This window comes from Lycium ferocissimum, unplaced genomic scaffold (assembly GCF_029784015.1).
Source record: "Lycium ferocissimum isolate CSIRO_LF1 unplaced genomic scaffold, AGI_CSIRO_Lferr_CH_V1 ctg11250, whole genome shotgun sequence".
Taxonomy (NCBI): domain Eukaryota; kingdom Viridiplantae; phylum Streptophyta; class Magnoliopsida; order Solanales; family Solanaceae; genus Lycium; species Lycium ferocissimum.
This window is the reverse complement of record NW_026713740.1, coordinates 27604-52448: the sequence shown is the minus strand read 5'-3', so window position 1 is coordinate 52448 and position 24845 is coordinate 27604. Positions and strand designations below refer to the sequence as shown.

Sequence of the window (24845 nt, the reverse complement as noted above, 5' to 3'; positions counted from 1 at the left end):
TTCCTTATTTTTATCAAAGCCTTCCCTACAACTGTTGGATCTTTCCTCCCATTTGAAAGTGGATACCTTTTCTTCCAACAAATGTTATTGCCACTGTAAATGGCAACAACACAAAAACAATCACTCAAACAATTTTGTTTGCACTAATCCTCAGAAACCCCCCATAAGACTCATAATCAGAGTCAGGCCAATTAGTGTTAATCATTTCTTGGAAAGTGAAAGCCTCGACTTCTCAATTCACGGTTATAATCTTGCTCGGAGAAATTTCGTCTGCATACCGCCTAATTTGTTGTTCGGATCATTCAAGATATATCCGAGTGGACAATCACATCTTGCCTCCGGTCGGTTCCCATTGAGCAAAGGTCATGAAACCACAGGGCACCTCCTCCTCTATCTTGGGCGATAGCGTACGGATATTTTTCGGGAACATTATACAAAGTAGACCATTCCATCCGCCTCCCACTAGAAGATTTCGGATAGACATAGTGCCTAAAAACTCCATCATATTCAAGAATCGCTCGATGATACATTGATTGGCTTGTTAAGTTTTCCACATTAGAAGATATCAAATTTAACAGAGTTCCATTCTTGTCTTGAAGAAAAATATAGCCGGATTGATTGAAGATCACCTGGTAACCACTACCAACTGACGAGGTTACCCAATATGCATCTGTTACATCAACTGCTGGGTAATTGACCTTGTAAAGCACCAGATTTCCATCAGTTTGAAGTATGAACTTGAACCTCCCAATCGATGAATTCGTGTCAGAGAAGCTTGAAACAAGACTGCTATCTAGATTAAGTACTTGACCAGGCAAAATCGTATCGGTTGGCTTATTAAAACTCTGCCATGCAGTGGCTGAACTACTGGTTGCTAACACAAAGTTTCCATTGTCAAGCATGGCTCCATAGGCCAATTCAGCAATAGCCGTGGGACGAGCCCACATCTCCCGACCATTTGGATCAGTGAGGACTAGTCTCCCATTTGTGGAGAGCTGAACCTTGGATCCATCTGGGGCAAGACTATTCCTATTGGCTGACCAAACTATGGTTTTCTCTGTGATATTGTTGAACCATATGGCTAGTAAGAACCCTGATCCATTTCCAATTCTTTGGAAGCCAGAAGGGGATGGCCAAAAGGTTGTAACATCACTTGTAGTGAGTGATGAACCCAGACTAACATTTTGGTAAGATTGAGCAATGGCTGAAAGGTGAAACAATAAGAGACCAACAAGAAACACGGCTACAAAATCCATGTAAGAAAGAGGCAAAGTTAATGGAATTATTACACCTATAAGTTATAAATATAATGTTTCAAGCCTCGTGTAATGTTACAAAGTCAATGACCTTGTTGGACCCGGTCTCCTAAATCAAATGTTGAATTGGTCATTGGCTACCATATTTTCTTGACCTGGAAAAGTTGTGTTGGGCTTCAAAGATGAGTATAGTGTGAATTGGAAAATGGTGGGAAAATAAAATGGAAGGAAATGAAATATTCAAATAAATTTCATTTTGCAAAGGCACTTTGTGGAACTTTATCCCTTATTGGTGGGGGAAAGTACTTATTGTGTTCTTATATATAGAAGGGAAAAGGGTCAAATATACCCCTGAACTTTGCGAAAATGTCTAGATATGCTCTCCGTTTAAAGTTTGGCTTATTTGTGCCCCTGCCGTGCAACTTTTGGCACATATATATACTCTCGAAGACGTTAAATGCCTTGCTGGATTTTCCCAACCTGTTAATATATATTTTTTTTTTTTAAATCTGAAATAGTCACATGGCATTTAAATTTTAAAGACCCTCCCATTTAACCCACCCCTCCAATACCCGACCCACAAAATAACCCGACATCGCCGGGTGAACCACCATTTCTCTGCTCCTCCACCACATCGCTGGCCATCTCACCTTCCTCGATCAAGGTTCAGCCATAGAATCACCACAAAAACAGAGCAAAACCACCGCCAGAAACAGCCACCAATGACGGCCGATTCTCCATCACCACCTGAAACCTCCATTGACACAGTCGTCAATTTTCTTCTCCGGTTAAATTAGAGGTATTTCTAGTCGAGCTACGGTCCTAGTTCACTGAAGCAAAGTAACAAGCTACCTGATAATTTGAGTTCCATCTCTACTATTCTCACTATTTCAAGTCATGCTTCGCTTGATTTCTATGGATAATTGATTGCTGAGATTTGTTGTTTGATTGAAATGGATTGGTGTAGTTTTCTGTTGAATCAATTTGAAAATGGGGGCAAGTCTTCTTTATAGGTTTGAGACCCGAATTCATCTTATTTCTGTGTAACTTGATATAAAATATTGAAAAGTTTCAATCTTTCAGCTAAAATTACAAGTAAGAGATAAATCTTATATTAGTAGTGGAGGTCCAAAGGTTCAAATCGATACTTCAATGAATACCCATTTGTTTACAAAGAAAATTTGGTGTTGTTGATGATGATGAATATGATGTATTAATGGTCTATTTTGCTAGATGAATGTGGTTTTTTCCCATAGGAGTGGGGGTATTGGCAGTGGTGGCTCAAGGTTAGGTAGAGGTGGGATGGAGAATAAACATTAAGAAAAAGAAAAAATAAAAATAAAAATAAACGAACTGAGATAAGAAAAATAAAAAATAAACGAACTGAGATAAGAAAATTAATGGTGAAAGGCAAAAGAGGTGTATGATCCTCTTGGAGTGTTAATCGAGGTTGGTAAATGTGTGGCTTGTGGCCATTTCCATGAAGCTGCTATTGATAATGGGGTGGCCATAAATTCCACCTTTGTTAGTTCATCTTCTAATTTTTAATTGATTATCGTAATTGGGTAGTATTTTTGTTTAGTAACTAATGCTGCTATGTTGAATGAAGATGGTTTTGACCATGGGAGATGGAGATAGATCCATGGAGGTGGGTGTTGGAAGAGGGAAGGTAAATGGATTAGATGGGTTAAAAGGGAGGGCGGGTCGGGTTATTGGATGGGTGGATTAGATGGGAGGGGTATTTTAAATTTAAATGCCATGTGGCAATTTAAATTCCACGTTGCAATTTATGATGTTAAAAAAATATATTTAATGGTAATGGAAATTCTAGCAATGCATTTAATGTCTTCAAGGGTATATATGTGCCAAAAGTTGGACGGTAAGGGCACAGATGAGCCAAACTTTAAACGGAGGGCATATCTAGACATTTTCGCAAAGTTCAAGGGTATATTTGACCCTTTTCCCTATATAGAATCACCTCTTCTAGATCTTAAAGAGTTGAGTTGAGAAGAGGGACTTCCCTCGCACCGCTGCCGCTCAGCTCGATTTTGGTTTTGGCTTCGATCAAATGTACAGATTGATTGATAATCTTTTTGGACCAAATTTATTTCTAAAATTCTACTCCATTTATTTTCCCTTAATAATTTTTTTGTGGGATTTTAATTAAATAAAATTCACGGAATTGTTATTTTTATTCCCAATGGTAATAACCACTGAATAGACACAACACTTTAACGAACAGGCACTTCTGCACCTGTTCAGAACAAAACATATGGCTATAAATTCCGAGGCTTTGCCACGGTTTTTGACCACTGAAAATTTGCTTGTTTTACTCCCTTCTCTCTTTTGCATTCTGCATATTTTTCCAATGCAAAAAAACTTAAGTGTCCAGTGTGATTTGCTGCCGCTCTTTGAGTTTGCCGAAGTTCTGCAATTTGCATTGCCGTTATTGCTGAATAGTTTTCCGTTCTATCTTGGGTGAAATTAATCCATTAACCTTGGAAACTGTGAGGGGATTAGATTTCTTAAGGACACACAAGAAACTTGTGGGCTCGAAAATTTTCTGTTTCATCTAACTTCTGTCTTTAACAATTTCTGATTTTATAAAACAGAAACTGATTTTAGTAAATTACTGATTGTAGTAAATTACTAGTTTTAAGAAACTTCTGGTAAATTACTAATTTGAACAGTCAGAGATAACACGCTTAAGAAATCTAATTTTTATTGTTTAATCTTTTGTGTTTTGTTTGTGTTGGAGACTAAAATCTTCGGATTTTCTACTTTGCTTTTGAGATTAAAGTTTTCGTAACTTTCTACTCATTTGTCTACTCGATTTGAAGATATAAAAACTTCATCGAGTATATAAGTTTGTGCATTTGGTTTGAAGATATAAAAACTTCACCGATTTTGTTAATTCTATTTGTGTTTGTCAACAGAAATGGGAGACCAAACTCCAAATCTGAATGCAACTGCTATTGCCACACCAACCCCCTCGATTGTCTTTACAAGCAATGCTGCTTCTTCCAGTCGTGCTGCCTTGGCAGAGAAGCCCGGAAAGTTTATCGGGATTGATTTCAAAAGGTGGCAACAAAAGATGTTCTTTTACTTGACGACTTTAAGTCTACAAAAGTATATTAAGGAGGAATTTTCGGTTCTAACGGAACCAACTCCTGAAAATGAACGTTTCATTGTGATCGAGGCTTGGAAGCACTTGGATTTTTTTGTGTAAGAACTATACACTTAGTGGACTGAAGGATGATCTTTACAACGTCTATAGTAATGTGGGAACTTCGAAAGAACTATGGAATGCGTTGGAAAAGAAATATAAAACTGAGGATGCCAGATTGAAAAAGTTTATAGCCACCAAGTTCCTGGACTATATAATGGTAGAGCTGTTGTGTAACACCTCGTACCATTAAACTACGCTACGTTCATGATTTGGGACATAGAAAATCAGATGGGAAAATATTTGAGTTGAAAACTGCTTCAGTTCAGCAAAACAGGAATTATACGACCAACAGTACTGGCTGTATTCTGAGATACAGAGCGTACTTTGGGTCGTATCACGAAGGAGGAAAATTCCAGTTTCTGCCAAGTTTTTAAATGCTTAAATACGGACCGTATATTGAAATACGGACCATATTTGGTGGCTGTATATTGAAATACGGACCGTACTTGGTGGTCGTATAATGAAATACGGACCGTATCTCGGTCCGTAATTAGCGTTTGGGAAATTCCAATTTCTGGAATTTCAAACCATGTTAAATACGGTCAGTTTATATGGACCGTATATCAAAATACGGACTGTATAAATGGACCGTATAACTTTCCGACTCAGTTAAGTATAAAGACGTGGGTTCAGTTTTATTTCACACTTCTCTCATTCTTCAAGCCCTATAACGAAGTTCCTCTTCTCCCATCAATCCAAGACATTAAGGTAAGCCATTCCAAGCCCTCCCAAGTCAATTCTAACATGTATTCACATAATCTAATGAGAGTTCATCATTCCTAACCTAGTGTTTTCAAGAAAACCCATCTCAAGGCTTAAGGTTTAAGCTTTTGGAATTCTATTACAAGTTTTGGAGTGTTTACAGGTATGTAGAGTTTCTATCCACGTGTGGGAGCATCACTGTTCTTCCCCACGCCACGTTCTTCCATGATTATACGAAAGTTTATCAAAACTGGGGTTCTAGACATGATCATGATAACCTCTAAGAATCGTATACCATGATATACCATGTTTGTATAATTGCTTCGTTATTGTGTTCTTAATATTCTATTCGTTATTTAGACTATGTCCGTAATCCATGAAAACCCTTTACTTTGCATTCTATGGTTCTTTAAATGCAAGATATGAACTTTTATGTTATTTTCATGGAACTTCGACGTTTCCATGTTTTTATACAAGTTATATTATATATATTTATCTTCATGTTACAATATAATCACGAATCGTGTTTACAGTCAAGATTATATAATTCATGGGCTACTAAGCCAAATATATCCATGTTTATATTTTTGGGAGTTGCACAGATTATCGAGAAGGCTCAGTTAGCCTGAAACTACATATGCCAGTGTAGGATAAGGATCGCTCCGCCCAGTTAGGACGATACCTTCATGTTTACCCATTGCGGGTTATTGGATCATGAGTAAAATATTTTAAGTGGGAGAGCCTTAGTGTAACTGACATGTAACCACCACGTAAGTACGTGGCGTCTGATCTCTGCCCGACCAGGTAAGCTATCATGTACCTTGCCGAGGTACAAGACATGAACATGAACATGAATGGATCCAATAACCCGCAATGGGTAAACATGGCATATGTAGTTTCAGGCTATACGTAGTTTCAGTGTAACTGGCATACGTTGTTTCAGGCTATTTTGAGCCTTCTCGATAATCTGTGCAACTCCCAAAAATATGAACATGGATATATTTGGCTTAGTAGCCCATGAATTATATAATCTTGACTGTAAACACGATTCATGATTATATTGTAACATGAAGATAAATATATATAGTATAACTTGTATAAAAGCATGGAAAAGTGTAGAAGTTCATGAAAATAACATAAAAGTTTATATCTTGCATTTAAGAACCCATAGAATGCAAAGTAAGGGTTTTCATGGATTACAGACATAGTCTCAATAACCAGAATGAAATATTAAGAACACAATAACGAAGTAATTGTACAAACATGGTATATCATGGCACATGTACTTAGGGTTATCATGAACATGTCTAGAACCTTAGTTTTGATAAACTTTCGTATAATCATGGAAGAACATGGAATAGGGAAGAATAATGATGTTCCCACACGTGGATAAAAACCATACATACCTATAAACGATCCAAAACTTGTAATAAAATTCCAAAAGCTTAAACCTTGAGCCTTGAGATGGGTTTTCTTGAAAACACTAGGTTAGGAATGATGAACTCTCATTAGATTATGCGAATACATGTTAGAATTGACTTGGGAGGGCTTGGAATGGCTTACCTTAATGTCTTGGATTGATGGGAGAAGAGGAACTTCGTTCTAGGGCTTGAAGAATGTGAAAAGTGGGAAATAAAACTGAACCCACGTATTTATACTTAACTGAGTCGGAAAGTTATACTCATGTCAGATATACTTATGTTCATGTTCAGTTTTAGTTCTATTATTTCATGTGCCATGCTTAATTCATTCAGTTGCTTTACATACCAGTACAATTCGAATATACTGACGTCCCATTTGTTTTCTTGGGGGCAAATCGCATTTCACGATGCAGATTTACAGGACAATGGATCAGCTCGTTAGGACTCAGCATGTATCAGCTATTGGTGAGCCCCATTCTATTCGGAGTCTATTTTTATTTATGTTTATTTCGTACGCATGCTAAGGTATACGAGGCCTTGTCCAGTAAAACGCTTAGCGTGTTCGACCTACGTCGAGGTTTCATAGATTAGTCAGACATGTTTATGTCAGATGTTCAGAGTCATATAGCCAGCATTGGCTCAGTATTTATTATTTTATTTTCAGACTATTTCTGCACCATGTTTAAATAATATTTTCAGTATTACTATGACGTCACATGTTTTACTCACACTATCCATGTTTTATATTATATTCCGCATCAGTTCATGCCCCATGTTGATTCAAAGAACCCATGTGGTTTGCTCGGTCACATGCAGAAAGGCACCGAGTGCTGTGTTACGCCCAGGTTATGATTCGGGGAGTGACATGTTATTACTCAAGTTCAAGAGTTGCAGATTATCATCCACAATCTCCTTGCTGAAGGTATAAGTCTAAGTAATACTTCTTTTGAAAGTATTAAGTGTGTTATTACTTACATATTATTTATTGTAGGTTTGGTGATTAATGGTGCGTTTCACGTTGCGACAACAATTGAAAAGTTGCCTTATTTACAGAAAGACTTCAAAAATTACTTGAAACACAAATGAAAGGAGATGACGCTAGAAGATCTCATCGTTCGGTTGAGAATCGAGAAAGATAACAAGGCGGCAGAACGGCAATAGGGGGAGCACATATTGTTGAAACTGCTCCAACAAATTCGAAAAAGAGGAAAAAGGATTCAGGACCAAAGAACCATCCCAACAAGAAGAAATTCAAGGAAAACTGCCACAATTGTGGAAAAATTGGACATAGAGCTGCAGGTAGTCCTGCTCTGAAGAAGGAAAAGAACAAGGGCCTAGCAAATATGGTTGAAACAAATGAGGATATTGATGATTTGTGCGCAATGCTATCTCAGTGCAATTTAGTGGGAAATCCTAATGAGAGGTGGATTCATTCTGGAGCACTCGCCATGTTTGTGCAGTTAGAGAAGCGTTCGCTTCATATGCTCTCGCCGAACCAGACGAGACGATATTTATGGGAAATTCTGCGACGGTCAAGATTGAAGGATATGGAAAGATATTTCTAAAGATGACCTCTGGCAAGGTGGTGACTCTCAACAACGTCTATCATGTTCCGAAAATAAGAAAAAATTTAGTCTCTACCGGATTTCTAGTGAAGAATGATTTTAAGTGTGTTTATGCTTCCGACAAAGTTGTTGTAAGTAAGAACGATGTGTATGTGGGGAAAGGTTACCTTACCAAGGGCCTTTTCAAACTAAATGTAATGGTCGTTGATAATAATAAAATTTCTGCTCTGTCTTAGTTACTTCAATCAAATGATTTATGGCATTACCGTTTAGTACATGTCAATTATAAAACCTTGTGAAAAATGATTAATTTGAATGTATTGCCTAAATTTGAATGCGATAATTTAAAATGTCAAATCTGTGTGGAATCTAAATATGCTAAACATCCTTAAAAGTCAATTGAAAAGGAATTCTCAAATTCTTTAGATTTAATTCACACAGATATTTGTGACATGAAGTCAACTCCATCTCGCGGTGGAAAGAAGTATTTCATTACTTTCATTGACGACAACACTTGTTATTGTTATGTTTATTTACTTAATAGTAAAGATGAGCAATTAATGCATTCAAGCAATACAAAAATGAAGTTGAAACACAACTTTCCAAGAAAATTAAAACGATAAGAAGTGATAAGGGTGGTGAATGTGAATCTCCTTTTGAACAAATTTGTTTGGAATATGGCATTATTCATCAAACAACTGCCCCTTACTCTCCACAATCCAATGGGATTGCAGAAAGTGTTAAGTTCTGGTTTACCCCAGAACTTGTGGGGGGAAGCTATCCTTAAGGCTAATAGAATACTTAATCGAGTTCCCATAGCAAAACACAATCTATTCCATACGAGAGACGGAAAGAAAGAAATCACAAAAATACTTCAAAGCAAGGTTGGGCGGGAGGGGGGGGTGGGGGGAGGGAGGGGGGTTGTTTAGCCAAGGTACAAGTTTCTAAACCCAAAAGGTAAAAATAGGACCGAAAACCGTAGATTGTGTTTTCATAGGATATGCCACCAATGGCAAAGTATATCGGTTTCTGATTCACAAATCAGAAAATCCCGACATTCATGTTAATACTAAGAATGGAATCAGATAATGCATAATTTTTTTAAAATGTTTATCCGTAGAAATGTGGTCATCTAGTGAAAAATCTAAACGACCTCGGGAAGAGACAAAGGAAAGTACTCCTAATGAGGAGAACCCAAGACGAAGCAATCGTCAAAGGACATCTACTTCCTTTGGTCCAGATTTTTTGACATTCTTACTAGAAAAAGAGCCTAAAACTTTTAAGGAAGCGGTGTCTTCTGCAGAAGCACATTATTGGAAAGAGGCAGTAAATAGTGAAATAGAATCCATTTTAAGCAACTATACTTGGGAGTTGGTTGATCTTCCTCCAGGGAACAAACCTTTAGGTTCCAAGTGGATTTTCAAAAGGAAAATGAAAGATGATGGTACTATTGGCAAATATAAGGCAAGACTTGTTGTCAAAGGTTTTAGACAACGAGAAAGCCTTGATTATTTTAACACATACTCGCCGGTAACGAGAATTACATCTATTCGGGTATTAATATTGTCAGTTGCCGTGTATGGCCTTCAAGTTCATCAAATGGATGTTAAAATCGCCTTCTTAAATGGAGATTTGGAGGAAGATATATAAATGGAACAACGTAAAGGGTTTGTGGATCCTGGAAAAGAAAAGAAGGCGTGCAGAATTGTTAAGTCACTTTATGGACTTAAACAAGCACCAAAACAATGGCATGCGAAATTTGATCAAACAATGTTCTCAAGTGGATTTAAGATTAATGAGTGTGATAAATGTGTCTACATTAAGAACATTCCAAATCATGTGGTCATCATTTTCTTGAAGCTTGATGACATGCTAATAATGTGTAAAGAAATTGCCGACATAAATGCTCCTAAATGTATGCTTGCTAGCAAGTTTGATATGAAAGACTTAGGAGTTACCGATTTAGTTCTAGGAATTAAAATCCACAGGACTCATCAAGGCCTAGCGTTGTCTCAATCTCATTACATCAAAATGGTACTTGAAAAGTTCAAATATTTGGACTTCAAGGTAGCACGAACTCCCACTACAAGAAAAAATATATGTATTTTTGCTGCCATAGATTGATTATTGTTGCAAAAAGTACTTTTGGCAATAATTTTTTTTTTGTTGCATAGACTTTTCCCAACAGCTGTTATTGCAACAACGTGCAACAACTTTTTTTTTTGGTTGCCAAAAGTACTTTTTGTAACAATAATCAATACTATGGCAACAAAATTAAATTCTTTAGCAACAAAAAAGTTCGTTGCCAACAATAAAACTAAGTTGTTACCAAATTTAAATTTTTTGTTGTCATTTCTATACTTTCTTGTAGTGTGATCCAATTGACTCAAACCATAATTTTGTGAGAAATAAAGGTCAAAGTAAGTCTCAATTGGAGTATGCTCGAGTGTTGGGAAGTTTGATATACATCATGAATTGTACACGACCAGATATAGCTTGTGCGATAAGTAAATTAAGTCGATGCACAAGTAATCCAGACCAAACTTATTGGAGGGCAATGAAACGAGTTTTGGGGTATTTACAATAAGCACAAGACTTGGCTTTGCACTACAATTTGTATCCCGCAGTAATAGAGGGATATTGTGATGCAAATTGGATCACCGGATCAACTGAAACTAAGTCCACAAGTGGATACGTTTTTACCATTGGTGGAGGAGCAGTGTCTTGGAAGTCAGCCAAACAAACTTGTATTGCCCGCTCTACAATAGAGTCTAAGTTCATAGCTTTAGACAAAGCCGGTAAAGAAGCTGAATGGCTTCGGAATTTCTTGGAAGATATTCCATTTTGGCCCAAACCTTTGGCACCTATATGCATACATTGCGATAGTCAAGCAACAATAGGAAGGGCTGAGAGTGTTTTGTATAACGGCAAATCGCGTCACATACGACGAAGACATACTACTGTTAGACAACTACTCTCTAGTGAAATTATCACAATTGACTATGTAAGTTCAAAGGATAATGTGTCGGGTCCACTTACAAAAGGCCTAGCTAGAGAGGCGGTTGAGACATCATCAAAGGGAATGGAACTATGTCCGAGGACAAGTCAACATGGCGGTAACTCTACCTAGAAGACTAGAGATCCCAAGATCTAGATTCAAGAATATCAACAAAGTTATGATTGACGGTTCAACATTGTTAAACAAATTTTGGTTCATTCTCATGATGAAGACAATGTTCAGTACCATGGATAAAGCATTAAGGCTTTTTAATGGTTTCTAAGTTTGATGCAGGGCATATCAAATCATGTTTCTATAGGATTACATGTTTAGGAATCACCTATGTAAGGGTGAAGTGTAAGCCACTTCAAGGAGAACTCTGTAAGGCCAATTCTCTACGCACTTATGAGACCAGGCGTGGTTCATGGCTGAAATGAACACAACAATGAGAACCAACAACGGTTAAAGGGTTAATTGTGTGACATGTGATTGATTAGGTATACACTAAAGTTCAACGGTTCAAAGATATCAAATCTACTGATTGATCGAGTATATTTGACATGTGTTCACTATTGAAAGTTTATAGAGAAACCTACTTATCTAGATGCAATTAATCCTTGCTGGCAAATCACACAATTTTTTCATGCATCATATAGCCATTTCCCATTCATGTGGGGGATTGTTGAGCTTTAAAGACATGGGCTTTAAAGATGAGTGTAGTGTGAATTGAGAAATGATGGGAAATAAAAATTCAAATAAATTTCATTTTGCAAAGGCACTTTGTCCCTCATTGATAGGGGAAAACACTTCTTGTGTACTTATATATAGAATCACCTCTTTTAGCTCTTAAAGAGTTGAGAAGAGGGACTCCCCTCGAGGTGTCGTTGTCGCTCGGCTCGGCTTCGAATTTGGTCAAATGGTTTGATTGATAGATAATCTTTTTGGACCAAATTTATTTCTAAAATTCTGTTATTTATTTTCCCTTAATAATTTTTTCGTGGAATTTTAATTAAATGAAATTGACGGAATTGTTATTAAATAAAATTCACGAAATTGTTATTTTTATTCCCAACGGTAATAACCAATGAACAGGCACAACACTTTAATGAACAGGCACTTTTGCACTTGTTCGGAACAAAATGTATGGTTATAAATTCCAAGGCTTTGCATCAGTTTTCGACTGCTGAAAATTTGCATTTTTTACTCCCCTCTCTCTTCTGCATTCTGCATATTTGAGTTCGCCGAAGTTACGCAATTTGCATTGCCGCTATCGCAGAATAGTTTTCCGTTCTATCCTGGGAGAAATTAATCCATTAACCTTGACAACTGTGAGGGGATTAGATTTCTTAAGGACACACAAGAAACTTGTGGGCTCGGAAATTTTCTGTTTCATCCAGTTTCTATCTTTAACGTTTTTTGATTTTATAAAACAGAGACTGGTTTTAGTAAATTACTGGTTGTTGTAAATTATTGGTTTAAGTAAATTTCTGGTAAATTATTGATTTGAACACTTAGAGATAACAAGCTTAAGAAATCTAATTGAAATTTGATTGAAATTGTTTTGATTGTAATTAACTGATAGCGACGAAATATGGATTTTTTAATCGAATTTCGCCTCTATAAAGGTATTTCTCCTATAGTGATTCTTGCAACCAGGCAACGACATATTTGCCACATGAAACAAAAATAACTGAAGCCATTTATCAAATAGAAAAAGCAAAGCAGAGACAATTTACAACTCCAATCCTAAAATAATTATCGGCTCAAAGAAATAAAATTCATCTTTTAACATTTATGTTTTATGTTAAACTCCATACCCTTAAGAAAAATAGGGTATCAATTTATGTTTTATATTGGGAAAATGTCTAAAAAACACTCCAATCTTTGCCCGAATTTACTGTAACGCACCTAACCTTTACCCCTATTAGCCCTGGATATATTTTTAAGGAATTCATTTGGCATGTATCGAGTGAGCATGATAACAATTCAAACACATGCTGAATAAAATGCCAAAAAACAAAGGAGTCCAGTCATTTCACTCTTCGAACAAAATAAAAAATTAGAATTCTCTCTTACACTCTTAATTTTTTTCATGGAAAAAGCAGTTGATTCTCTTGGAATTTGATCTTGTGAATCACTATATTCTTTCATAATCGAGTCTTGTCTTGTGTAGCGTTCGATTTTGATTTGATTTTTCCAGATAAATGCCAAAGAAATTCTTTAAAACTATATCCAGGGGGGTAATAGCACGACCATAAAGGTCAGGTTTGTTACAACAAATCCGGACAAAGGTTAAAGTGTATTTTAGACATTTTCCCTTTTATATTTGAAGCAAAATAATTATGTTTTTTGTATTTAGAAAATACAGATCCAACATAAATTAATTTGGATTAACTGTACCGGTAGGTTGTAGCCTCCATTTAAGTTAATTGACTATTTTGAAATTATTTAACTAGTAGCCAATGTTGACAACTTTAGGCGAAAACATGTTTGTTGCTAGAAAATAAAAATAAAAACATGTTTGTTTCTCTGCTTAGTTCCTTCTCCATGCCCATATAGTCTAATAATTGTAGATACTCTTGTTTGCAACAATTTTTTATACGTGAAAAGTAAATTGCAACCACAGATAAAATATGAAGAAATAAGTATTATATTTATAAACAGTGAAGCTAAGGTACAACTCTATTTATCTATTGATTCTTCTCTCCTATATTTCTCCGTAATTCGTGGGTCGTTAGCGTATGGTTTACTTTTACGCGAGGCATAAAAGTTACTTCATAATTGTGGACACTTTTTGAATTTATTATTTTTTAGAGTCGCCACCTAATTTGTTTATGGAAATTAGAAAAACCGATTTAAGGTTGTTATTTTTTAAAACCTTATTTAGTACCAGAGTTCCTGTAAGGGTTCAAGTGATTTTCCAGGGAAGGTGTTAGGCACCCCGGTATTAAGAATCCACATAATGCGGTTGACCTTCAGATTTTAATAGTGTGGCTTTAGTAAATACTTGCTTAAAAGGTGTGTTTAAAAAGATGTATATAAAAGTCATGGCATATCAAAAATGGTTTTGTAGTAGTAAAGTTCTTTCATTCTCTTAAAAAAAAAAAAAGAGTTGGGTTTTTTGAAAATACGATTTAAGATTAGAATAGTTTATTTCACTTTCTGGACCAAAAAACATTTAGGGTTTCCCCCAAGTATAGTTCTACAAGATTTAATCCAAAGTGTTATACTCCTATTTATTTCTATAAGTTTATAAATATTCAAGTGTATGTCCTTTGTTTAATATGCCGTAACTTCATATAAAATTTGGTATAAAAGACTTATTCCTTTTGCAAATGATATCCTTTTAAAACAAAGCCATAGGGTTTCCCCTTTTAATATAGGTCAACCGCATTCTTTATCCGGATTTCCTCATCCAAACTCAAGTTAAAGTAAAATTTCCTTTGTTCATTTAGCTTTACGTGGGCTAAGCCCAAAAAGACCGTACCAACTTAAGCCTTTTGTGTTTTTCTTTCAAAGGATATCTATTTTGAAATATCTTTTTTCTTAAATTCCTTTTTTGTAGAAATTCCCAAGTTAGCAGAAGAAGTTGATTTTCAAAGTATGCTACTGTTTATCGTCTTCTATTTTTTCTGTAAGGGAGAATAATATTTCTTCTTTTATCATTTTACGAGAAAGGTATCCTTTTTTTTTTCGTTGGGTCCAAATCAAAATATAGCGGGATTCTTATTCTTCTAACGATATTAGCATCATTTGCCTATTTCATATAAGTTCTAATTACAAGTCTCAATATTTAAAAGCATACAATATACATACAAAATAAATAAAGGAAATGGGCAGGTGGGTTTCCTAAGTCCGCCATTTGAAATAATGAACCATTTTCACCCATGGTTGGGCCTTCATTTTTGTATTTGGACTCGATGAAGGAAGTGTTGGGCATTTGGCCCAACAGAGGCGGCTTCAATGCAGATTTTGGGCCATTAGGTCCATGCGATGATTGTTCATGCAAAGGAAAAGGGGAAAGGAGAAATATGGTTAGAATGCATCTATACTTGACAAACTATTTAACGAGAAATTTTAATAGAAGCACATTATTTAACACGGTTAGGAGAGAAGTATATGGCTATATACCTGTATATACACAGAATACACAATTGACACTCTTCAGCAAAAAGGTGTCTATCACGATACACAATAGGCCCAAACAGATAATGCACGGAAATAGTGTCAAACTAACCCAAAAGATCTACATCATAAATACAAGCAATATTACGGGCTTCAAGCCCAGTGCACTCATACACAAAGAGCTGAACAGGAGAAAAAGAAAAAGAAATAAACAGTCCCGACCCAACAACAATATAAATGGTCTGGATGTCATGATGCACCATGTGTATATGCGATATACCCCTTTGTATACCAAAGCATACATGAGGGTGTATGCTCTGTATACCCATCATATATCGTGCCATATTACTTTAAGAAAAGAGAATAAAGGGGAAGTTCGAACACATAACTTCTTTATCCATACCAAACTAGTCTAGTATAAACTAAATATACCAGAATGTACAGAGGATATACTCCATATATACTCAAAGTATACAAGGTATAAACATCTCTGCATACGCAGTATATACTTAATGCATACAAAACTTTCACTCAAGCGGTCAATAGAGCACAAAAGGGAACCCAGACATGGGAAAACACTTCACTCTTCACATGGAAATTCAATGCATGCCTTTGTCACACAACAGTTAGCAGGATGTAACCACTATAGCTAAATCTCAAACACATTCAGTCTAAAAAAGATACAGGTAAAGCTGTCTATGCCCAATTAAGTGTGCAGTCCAAAGAAAAAAAAAAAAAAAAAAAAAAAAAAAAAGAGAAGCAGTTCATGCTCACTATTAAGGATGGTTGATTTATCGAAATAAAAACTTCATACTAAAGATAGAACAAGAGACATCATGCATAGATATCATCATTGAACTCTAGCCTAGAGCTATGAATGATTAGGTAAGAATGGCACAGAAAACCTTTGCAGAAAATTTAGATTCACTCTCATGTATCAGGGGAAAATGACACAACCAACTTTAAAGGGAAAGGGAACAGGGAAGATCATAAAATTAGCAGACATCTTTTGTATCATTCATTTATACATTCAAGTTTATTTCAACACTTTTGAGCTTAAGCTTGCAATTCAGCAGAAAGAGGGGATGTGCAAGTGGTCTTTCAGACGACATACCTAATTATAAAGTAAAGAAACTCAAATAGTAGTCAGCCTTTTCACAGAGTCTTTGAAAGAAAGGAAACAATTTAAAGGGGCCTCCATAACCTTGAGAAATTGCAAAGAGGAACAACCAAAGTGTGCCAAGATGAGGCTAAGTTCGACATTCAAGTCCAACTTAGTCCTAGGACATCACTCAATTCTATTCCAAGGTGGGTGGCACTCTTCATACAAACAAACTACACAATTACAATTCTCATTTCTATCCTTTGCACTCATAAACCATATCCGTTTTACTATTTTATAAGACAATTCAAGAGAAAAAAAAAAAGACAACACTTCTTCAAGCTTCCAAGGACACACATTAAAGTCATAATGAATCATACATTTTCTTTCAAATCCACAGCCTTATCTAGGATATAAACCAACAGATAGTCCCTCTTACAAATAGTCTAACAATCATTCTCAAAACATAGGGGTTATAGTAAGTCAAAGAATGAGTGAAGAAAGAAAAAAGGATGAGTGAAGAAAGAAAAAAGGAATCATGTCCAAGGAAACCCAAACTCAAACCTTCTATATGCTCATAGAAAATTTAGGTTGGCAAAGCAAAGTCTGTTAATGGGTCGTTATGTGCATTTTGACCATTTTTCCCCCTGTTGATCCATTCTTGAGACTTTAAGCTAGTCTAGTCAAAACTGAAGAATTTAGAATCCTTAAGTGAAAGTATTTGACCAATAGTTGACTTTTGAATAAACAGACTTTTTTTGGAATTCTGTCGACTCCGTGAGATCTGGAGGGTCGATTATGACTTGGTGGGGTGGATGATTCGATTCCAAGGGTGTTTGATTGCATTTTGGGTACTTGGTTGGAAACTTATTTTATTTCATTTGGGGGTTGACTTGGGAAATTAGGCTTCCGTTGTAAATTTTGAGGCCACGGCTGAATTTGTAGCGTGTTTTTATATGTGTGTGCATATCTGGTTTGTGTATGTGGGGCCTCAGATTGATATTGGAATTTCGAAAAAGACTTGTGAAAACCTGATTTTTGCTGGTTCTGGTGTGACCGCCATGGCGAGAAACGGGCACTTAATGATTATCCGCCATGGTGGATGGTCTGGTCTCTATGGCGGGATCGCCATGGCGATCCTTGCGACCCCTGTGGCGGAATATCGGGAACATAATCCCATTTATTCTCCTAAGTCCGAATTCCTTAGTAAAAACACTCCTAAAACCTATCCTAAGAGCTTAGAGAGGCGATTTTTGAAGAACTTGGGGGAATCATCCTTGAAGGTAAGTTCTAAACCATTCTCTTTTTCATTTTCATTTCCCTTTAAGTTTCCATGATAGTTCAAGTTCTAAAAATGGCGGGTTGAAGACCTAGAATTCTAAATCATGAAACCTTAGCTTGAATTGGTTATCATAGTTTAATTCACTGTTTATATCATCTAGAAGTGTAGGTTAATACCTTTTAGGATGGAATTATTCTATAAATTCAAGTATCTATTTGAGACTTAGGGTTTCACCCAAATTTGGGGGTTTAGACTAAATTATGAATTGAAGGGCCTAAAGTGATTGAAAACCCATGAATTTGAGGATTATGATTGTTGGGACTAAGGGTAGGGTAATTTCACCCTTAATTTCCTATTTTACCCATATGATTCGTTAGGGGTATTTTCGCCCAAATCGATTCTTCTTCCAATTAGATGGCCTATTACTTACTTAGCATTATAATTGTTAGACTTTGAGCGTTTAGAGGCATTACATAAAGGGAAAGCTAAGCTGGAGTAGCTCGCGTTCCAATTCTACATTCGAGGTAGGTTACAACTTACTTGAGTTAGAATTTGATTAGTAGATTACATATATAGTATAATTAACGGGAGAAAGCATGATTAGGCTTTTGAGCATAAAGTCTGGTTGGATATTTCCTAGGTTGGTTTGACTTCTGATTATATAGACTTGTCACCATTACTTTATGTATTGAACCGTTAGGTATACTTGTTGTGTTATTGGAAGGAAGGGGTTGACATATGTACTCTTCGTGTTGATTGAGATAACTTGTATAATTCATGTTATTGTTCAGTTGATTTATCTGAGTTTTGTTGTGGCTTATGGTATTGTGACTTGCACTTCCTTGGCATTGGTATTATCGATTAATCGTGCTTACATTGGAGTGGTGCTTCATATTTCGTTCTAGACTTAAACCATATCTTGAGATTCATTGTGGTATACAGACATATGTATAAGACAAATTTGACAAGGGGTGAGGATGTGACCTAGTTGTGGCTCGTGATCCGAGATTAGTTCCGGAGCGAGTGGTACATGAACACCATGGGTCCCCCGCAGGTCATGACTATCGTGCGAACAAGGCCTTTAACATATATGTACGGTTGAGCTACTTATCATTGATTGCATTGCATTGGACATCATCTTATTCCTGTGATTCATTGTTGATTGGTATTGTTGATATTGCTGTTGTTGTGGTTGTGTAATTGTGCCTATCTATTTATCTTGCTGGTTTTATGAATGTATGCATGATACTGGTCTTAGTTGGCCTATGATATCTATCGGTACATAGTGTTTGTACTGATACTACCTTGCTGCACCCTTTTTGAGTGCAGATTGTGTGCCAGGGACGTCTTCTAGACCTCACATCTAGCCCGAGGCTATTTCTTGACTAGATCCGAGGTTGAGCTCTTTTCCATGCCATGCCGCCTGAAGATCTCTCCTTATTGATGTCTATTTCATTTCTAGACATTTATGTTATTTTCAGACATTTATGTACTTCTTAGACAGTTTTATGATTAGAGTCCTTGTTCGATGACTTTCAGATTTTGGGGTTGTAATAAGTAGTATTCCGTACTTATTTATTATCTATGGCATGACTTAGACTTATATTTATTGGTTCTATGATGTTTAAGTTGTAATTGGTTAAAAGATTGATTAATTGGTTAAAGGGATGGTTCGCCCACCAGAGGGTTAGTGTAGGTGCCATCACGACGGGTTGGGTCGTGACAAAGTTGGTATCTAAGCCCTAGGTTCGTTGATCTCATTGTATAAGGAAATGTCTAGTAGAGTCTTGCGGATCGGTACGAAGACGTCTGTACTTATCTTCGAGAGGCTATGGGACAATAGGAAAATTCAAACTCTTTCTTTCCTTTGTGCTACTTGATTCCAATTGGTAGCTGGATGATTCAAATTAGTATTTGACTTTTCATTCTATGCTCTCACAGATGGTGAGGACTCGTGCTAGGGCAACCGTTGATAAGGTATCTTAGCCGGCCACCGGGGAAAAATATCATGTTAGAGGCCAGGTTAGATTCCACGGATACGGTAGAGGCCAGGGAGCAGCACTAGCCAGGGGCGGGGCTCCTGTGGCTATTCAGGCTCGTGGTAGATCAGTTTCGCCCACGCCTCCAGCAGCTCCGGATGAAAGGGCAGAGTTTACGTTTGTGATACCAGTGCTAACGTTCCATCGCTTGAGTCGTTCCTCGTGGTGTGTGAGTTCGTGGAGGTGTTTCCCACTGACTTTCCAGGTATGCCACCTAACCGTGATATTGATTTCTATATTGACTTAAAGCTGGGGACTAGACCTATTGTGCCGTATCAGATGGCGCCAACCAAGTTGAAAGAGTTAAAAGAGCAGCTTCAGGACCTTCTTTGCAAGGGATTTATTAGACCGAACGTCTCCCCTTGGGGCGCTCCTGTGCTTTTTCCGAAGAAGAAGGATGGGACTATGCGAATGTGCATTGATTAACGCCAGTTGAACAAAGTCACCATTTAGAATAAGTACCCCATTCCTCATATTGATGATCTATTCGATCAGCTTTAGAGGGCTTCTGTGTTTCTCAAAATTGATTTGAGGTCAGGTTATCACCAGTTGAAGATTCAAGCCGACGATATTCCTAAGACAACCTTTAGGACTCGGTTTGGGCATTATGAGTTTCTTGTCATGTCATTTGGGCTTACCAATGCCCCACCTGCTTTCATGGACCTGATGAATGATATTTTTAAGCCATACTTGGATTCCTTTGATTATGTTCATTGATGATATATTGGTCTACTCGAGGAGTAGGGAGGATCACGAGAAACACTTGAGGATTGTTCTTGGTTATTTGAGAGACAGGGAGTTGTATGCCAAGTTCTCCAAGTGTGAATTTTGGCTTGACTCTGTATCCTTCTTAGGTCATGTGGTATCAAAAGACGGGATTATAGTTGATCCTAAGAAGATTGAGGCCGTGAGAAATTGGGCTAGGCCCACTTTAGTTACAAAGATTTGTAGCTTTGTGGGTTTGGCCAGTTACTACCATCGATTCGTGAAGGGGTTTGCTTCCATTGTTTCGCATTTGACCTGTTCGACTCAGAAAGAAGTACCTTTTCAGTGGATCGACGAGTGTGAGAAGAGATTCTAAAAGCTCAAGACTTTATTAACTACATCTCTGATTCTAGCATTGCCCATGGAGGGCAAGGATTTTGTGGTATATTATGATACTTCTCGTTCTGGGTTTGGTGCTGTGTTAATGCAGGAAAAGAATGTTATTGCTTATGCTTCCAGACAACTGCAGATTCATGAGAAGAACTACCCTAGTCACTATTTAGAGTTGGCTGCAGTCGTATTTGCTTTGAAGATTTGGAGACACTATCTCTATGGTGTCCATTGTGAGGTATTCACTGACCATCGCAACCTTCAGCATGTGTTTACTCAGAGGGATCTAAAACCTAGACAAAGGGAGATAGATGGAGTTGCTTAAGTATTATGACATTACCATCTTATATCATCCGGGAAAGGCAAACGTGGTAGCGAATGCCTTGAGTCGAAAGTCAGTGAGTATGGGTAGTTTGGCTCAATTGATCGCTTCGGAGCATCCTTTAGCCATGGAGGTTCAGACTCTGTCTAACAGTTTTGTGAGGCTTCACATTTCAGATTCGAGTTGTCACGACTCGACTAGGGCTATGACGGGTACCCGGAGTTAACTGCCGAGCACCACTTGTTAAGCTAATCATCATACTCAACCTGAACATATACAATCTCCAAAACAACATAAGCTTATATACATAAGCCCTCACGGCTGAAAAAATGATATACAAGAGTACAATGTGATCATCATGGGGCATCAACTACCCACACGTATGTATCTACGAGCCTCTACTAGAGTACTAGACATAAGGACGGGACAGGACCCTGTCGTGCCCATATATGCACACAAAATAAAGATCTCAAAAATGGCACCTCCGGAATAGTGGAGTGCTCCTGTAAATCTGCTGAATAGCTCCTAGAAGTCTGGGCCACCTCCCTATCTACCTGTGGGCATGAATACAGCGTCCAAAAAGAAAAGGACGTCAGTACGAAAAATATACTGAGTATGGAAGGCATGAATAATACTAGCATAATAAAGAAATAACATAGCATGAGGCGAAGATATAACCTGCTTAACTTTTTAAAAAAAACACACGTCATGCATATCAAATATACCGTAATCGTTAACCCGTGTCCGGGTGACTATCGCACGCCGCCCACTAGTGGTGTTATGTCCAGCCTTTTAGGCACGGTGTAATCAAAGCAGCCCGCCTTAGCGGTGTCATGTCCGGCCACCTAGGCACGGTGTAATCATAAGCAGCCCGCCTTAGCGGTGTCATGTTTGACCAACTAGGCACGGTGTAATCTCATCATTTTATACTTATCATAAAGCATACATAAAACTCAAAGACAACTATAACTCTATCGGGGTGACGTAAGGTCGAGAACCCCCGATTCCGTTATGGAGTAATCATAATCATCATGTCCCACCTTGAAGGAACTAGCACTATAAGGTGAGGCATCAACAATGAATAGCATCAAGGAATCGTGTAAATATCATTAATATCATAATAGCATCATCTCATTATTGTGGGAGCATATCCCATCAATATCTCGTGGGAAACTTTTAATACTCTTTAGCTTTCATCTTTTGGGATGTAAGAAGGCCATGGAAATTACCGAAAGGAAGTTACAATATATGAGAGAATCATGCCTTCGGAAAAGAAGGGACTAGCCTTACATACCTTTGTATCTCTTCAACTATATCGTCTAAATGCGTGCCTCATAAGCTTGCGATTCTACCTTCAAGGGAATTCGTACTAAGATTAGATAATTGAAGATATACTTAGGCTTAAGCTAAAGCTAATGAAAATTGGGTAACATCTCCTTTATTTCGATGACTTCCTCCACATAATAAACAACTCCCAACATCAATAACAACACCCACAATATCTTAATCAATAACTTCATCAAGCTAGACATTATTAAATCCTCAACGTTCCCAATCAAAATCCTTCATAACTTTAGCTATGGCACCATACCGTATCCATCCTCATACAAGGCCTCTACAACATCTTTAATACTATTCATAGCAAGATCATACTCATTACATATCAAGAACTATGATTCAAGTCAAGTCGTGATTCAAGAATATTACTATTTTCATATTTGCACTCCATATTCTCCTCCCTTCCATAATCTAAGTCTTTTAAACTCTCAATACTCTTAACAACATGAAATAAATATAAAACTCACCTTAGTCACTTAGGAATAAGCCTTGAATCAATCTACTCCATTAGAATGAAATCCCCCCACTTGTATACCAAAGAAATTCTTACTCTTCACAAACCCTAATAGGCTTCCTAATACATGAATCTCTTAATCTTGGCTTTTGATCTTGGTTTCTTGGTATAGATTTGTTGTAGAAATAGAGGGAGGGTTTGGAGAGTTCTAGAGAGATGTAGGATCTGTTTTTGGGAGAATAATGGAATAAAAACATGGGATCTTATATTTATAATCAGGGCTGGAAAGTTCCAGATCCGCGGGTCGACGGTCGTCGACGTGTCGACGATCAGTCGACATGCCCCGTCGAAAAACCACCTGAGATGTCTGATTGTAGAACCCTATCGATGGTGTCAGACGACGGCTCGTCGACGTGTCAACGATCGTCCTTTGGGCCGTCGATGCTGACTGGTTTCAGCAGTTTTCTAAACAGCTCCGTCTTGCTCCGATTCGATTCGTTTCACTTCTAATTCCCTCGTAATGTCAAGAATGTATACTTATACTCTTGTACACATACAAGGTAAAATATCTCATGTCCAAAACTCCGGTGCATATTACCGAGCCGAAGGTACACATCACCAATAAGCCAAAATCTCCTTGCAATAAAAACGGAAGGTGTAAAATTCTCCCCCCCTTACGAACATTCGTTCTCAAATGTTAAGTTCTCGGGAATTCTATAGAAATTTTGCCAGAGTTTCCCTACCATCCTATCATAACAACCCGCAATAACGATGCCTCACAGGGTTACAACACAATAGCAAGCAATTATGGCCACACACGACCAAAAGCATGAAAAGAAAGCATACATACCTCATAACATTGATGTCTCATCTTGGATCCGGGGGCTGAAATAAGTGCGGGTACTTGGATTTCATGATTGCCTCCACTTCCCAAGTCATTTCCTCTCGATTATTGTTCCGCCACAAGACCTTAATTGAGGCTACCTCTTTGTTTCTAAGCCTCCGTACTTGCCTATCTAGTATGGCAATAGGTATCTTCTCATAAGTCAAATTTTCCGTCACTTGAACATCAACTACCGACACGATTCTAGTAGGATCTCTGACACACTTACGGAGTATTGACACATGGAAAATTGGATGGACTGATTCAAGTTCTGGAGGTAAGTCTAGTTCATATGCTACTTGGCCTATCTTTCGGACAATCTTATAAGGTCCAATGTATCAAGGACTTAATTTTCCCTTCTTACCAAATCTCATCACGCCTTTCATTGGTGGCCAGCGGCACCTTTAAGAATACCCAATCATCAACTTGGAATTCTAAGTCTCGGCGACGGTTGTCCGCATAAGATTTCGGCGAGTTTGGGGCATCCGCAATCGATCTCGGATAGTCTTGACCTTTTCCACCGCTTGTTGAATTAACTCAGGGCCTATTAGCTATATCTCTCCTACTTCAAATCACCCAATTGGGGATCTACACTTTCTTCCATATAGAGCTTCATACGGAGCCATCTGAATACTGGACTGATAGATGTTGTTGTATGCGAACTCAATGAGAGGTAAGTGGTCATCCCAACTACCACCGAAATCTAGTACATATGCCCGTAACATATCTTCCAGGGTTTGAATAGTGCGTTCAACCTACCCATCAGTTTGTGGATGAAACGCTGTGCTAAGCCTTACCTGAGTACCTACACCTTCTTGAAAGAATTTTCAGAATTTAGCTATAAATTGTGCTCCTCTGTCAGTAATAATGGACGCCGGGACACCATGAAGTCGCACAATCTCTTTAAGATACAACATTACATAATCTTCCGCCGAATATGTGATTGTGACTGGAAAAAAATGAGCTGATTTCGTGAGTCTGTCCACGATCACCCATATGGAGTCATACTTGCATCGAGAATGAGGTAACCCTAC

At 37.5% G+C, this 24845-nt stretch overlaps 1 protein-coding gene across 1 annotated transcript; it reads right to left on the bottom strand.

The window, feature by feature from the left end:
• Positions 1-285: 285 nt before the first annotated feature.
• Positions 286-1881, bottom strand: LOC132041704 (G-type lectin S-receptor-like serine/threonine-protein kinase LECRK2). The gene has a single exon (XM_059432412.1). It carries the CDS (start codon positions 1254-1256, stop codon positions 303-305), a length of 954 nt encoding a protein of 317 aa, XP_059288395.1. The 5' UTR covers positions 1257-1881; the 3' UTR covers positions 286-302.
• Between the last annotated feature and the right edge of the window lie 22964 nt (positions 1882-24845).

Coding starts and splice junctions, on each gene's coding strand:
- LOC132041704 (XM_059432412.1), bottom strand. CDS start 1,256: ATGGATTTTGTAGCCGTGTTTCTTGTTGGTCTCTTATTGTTTCACCTT.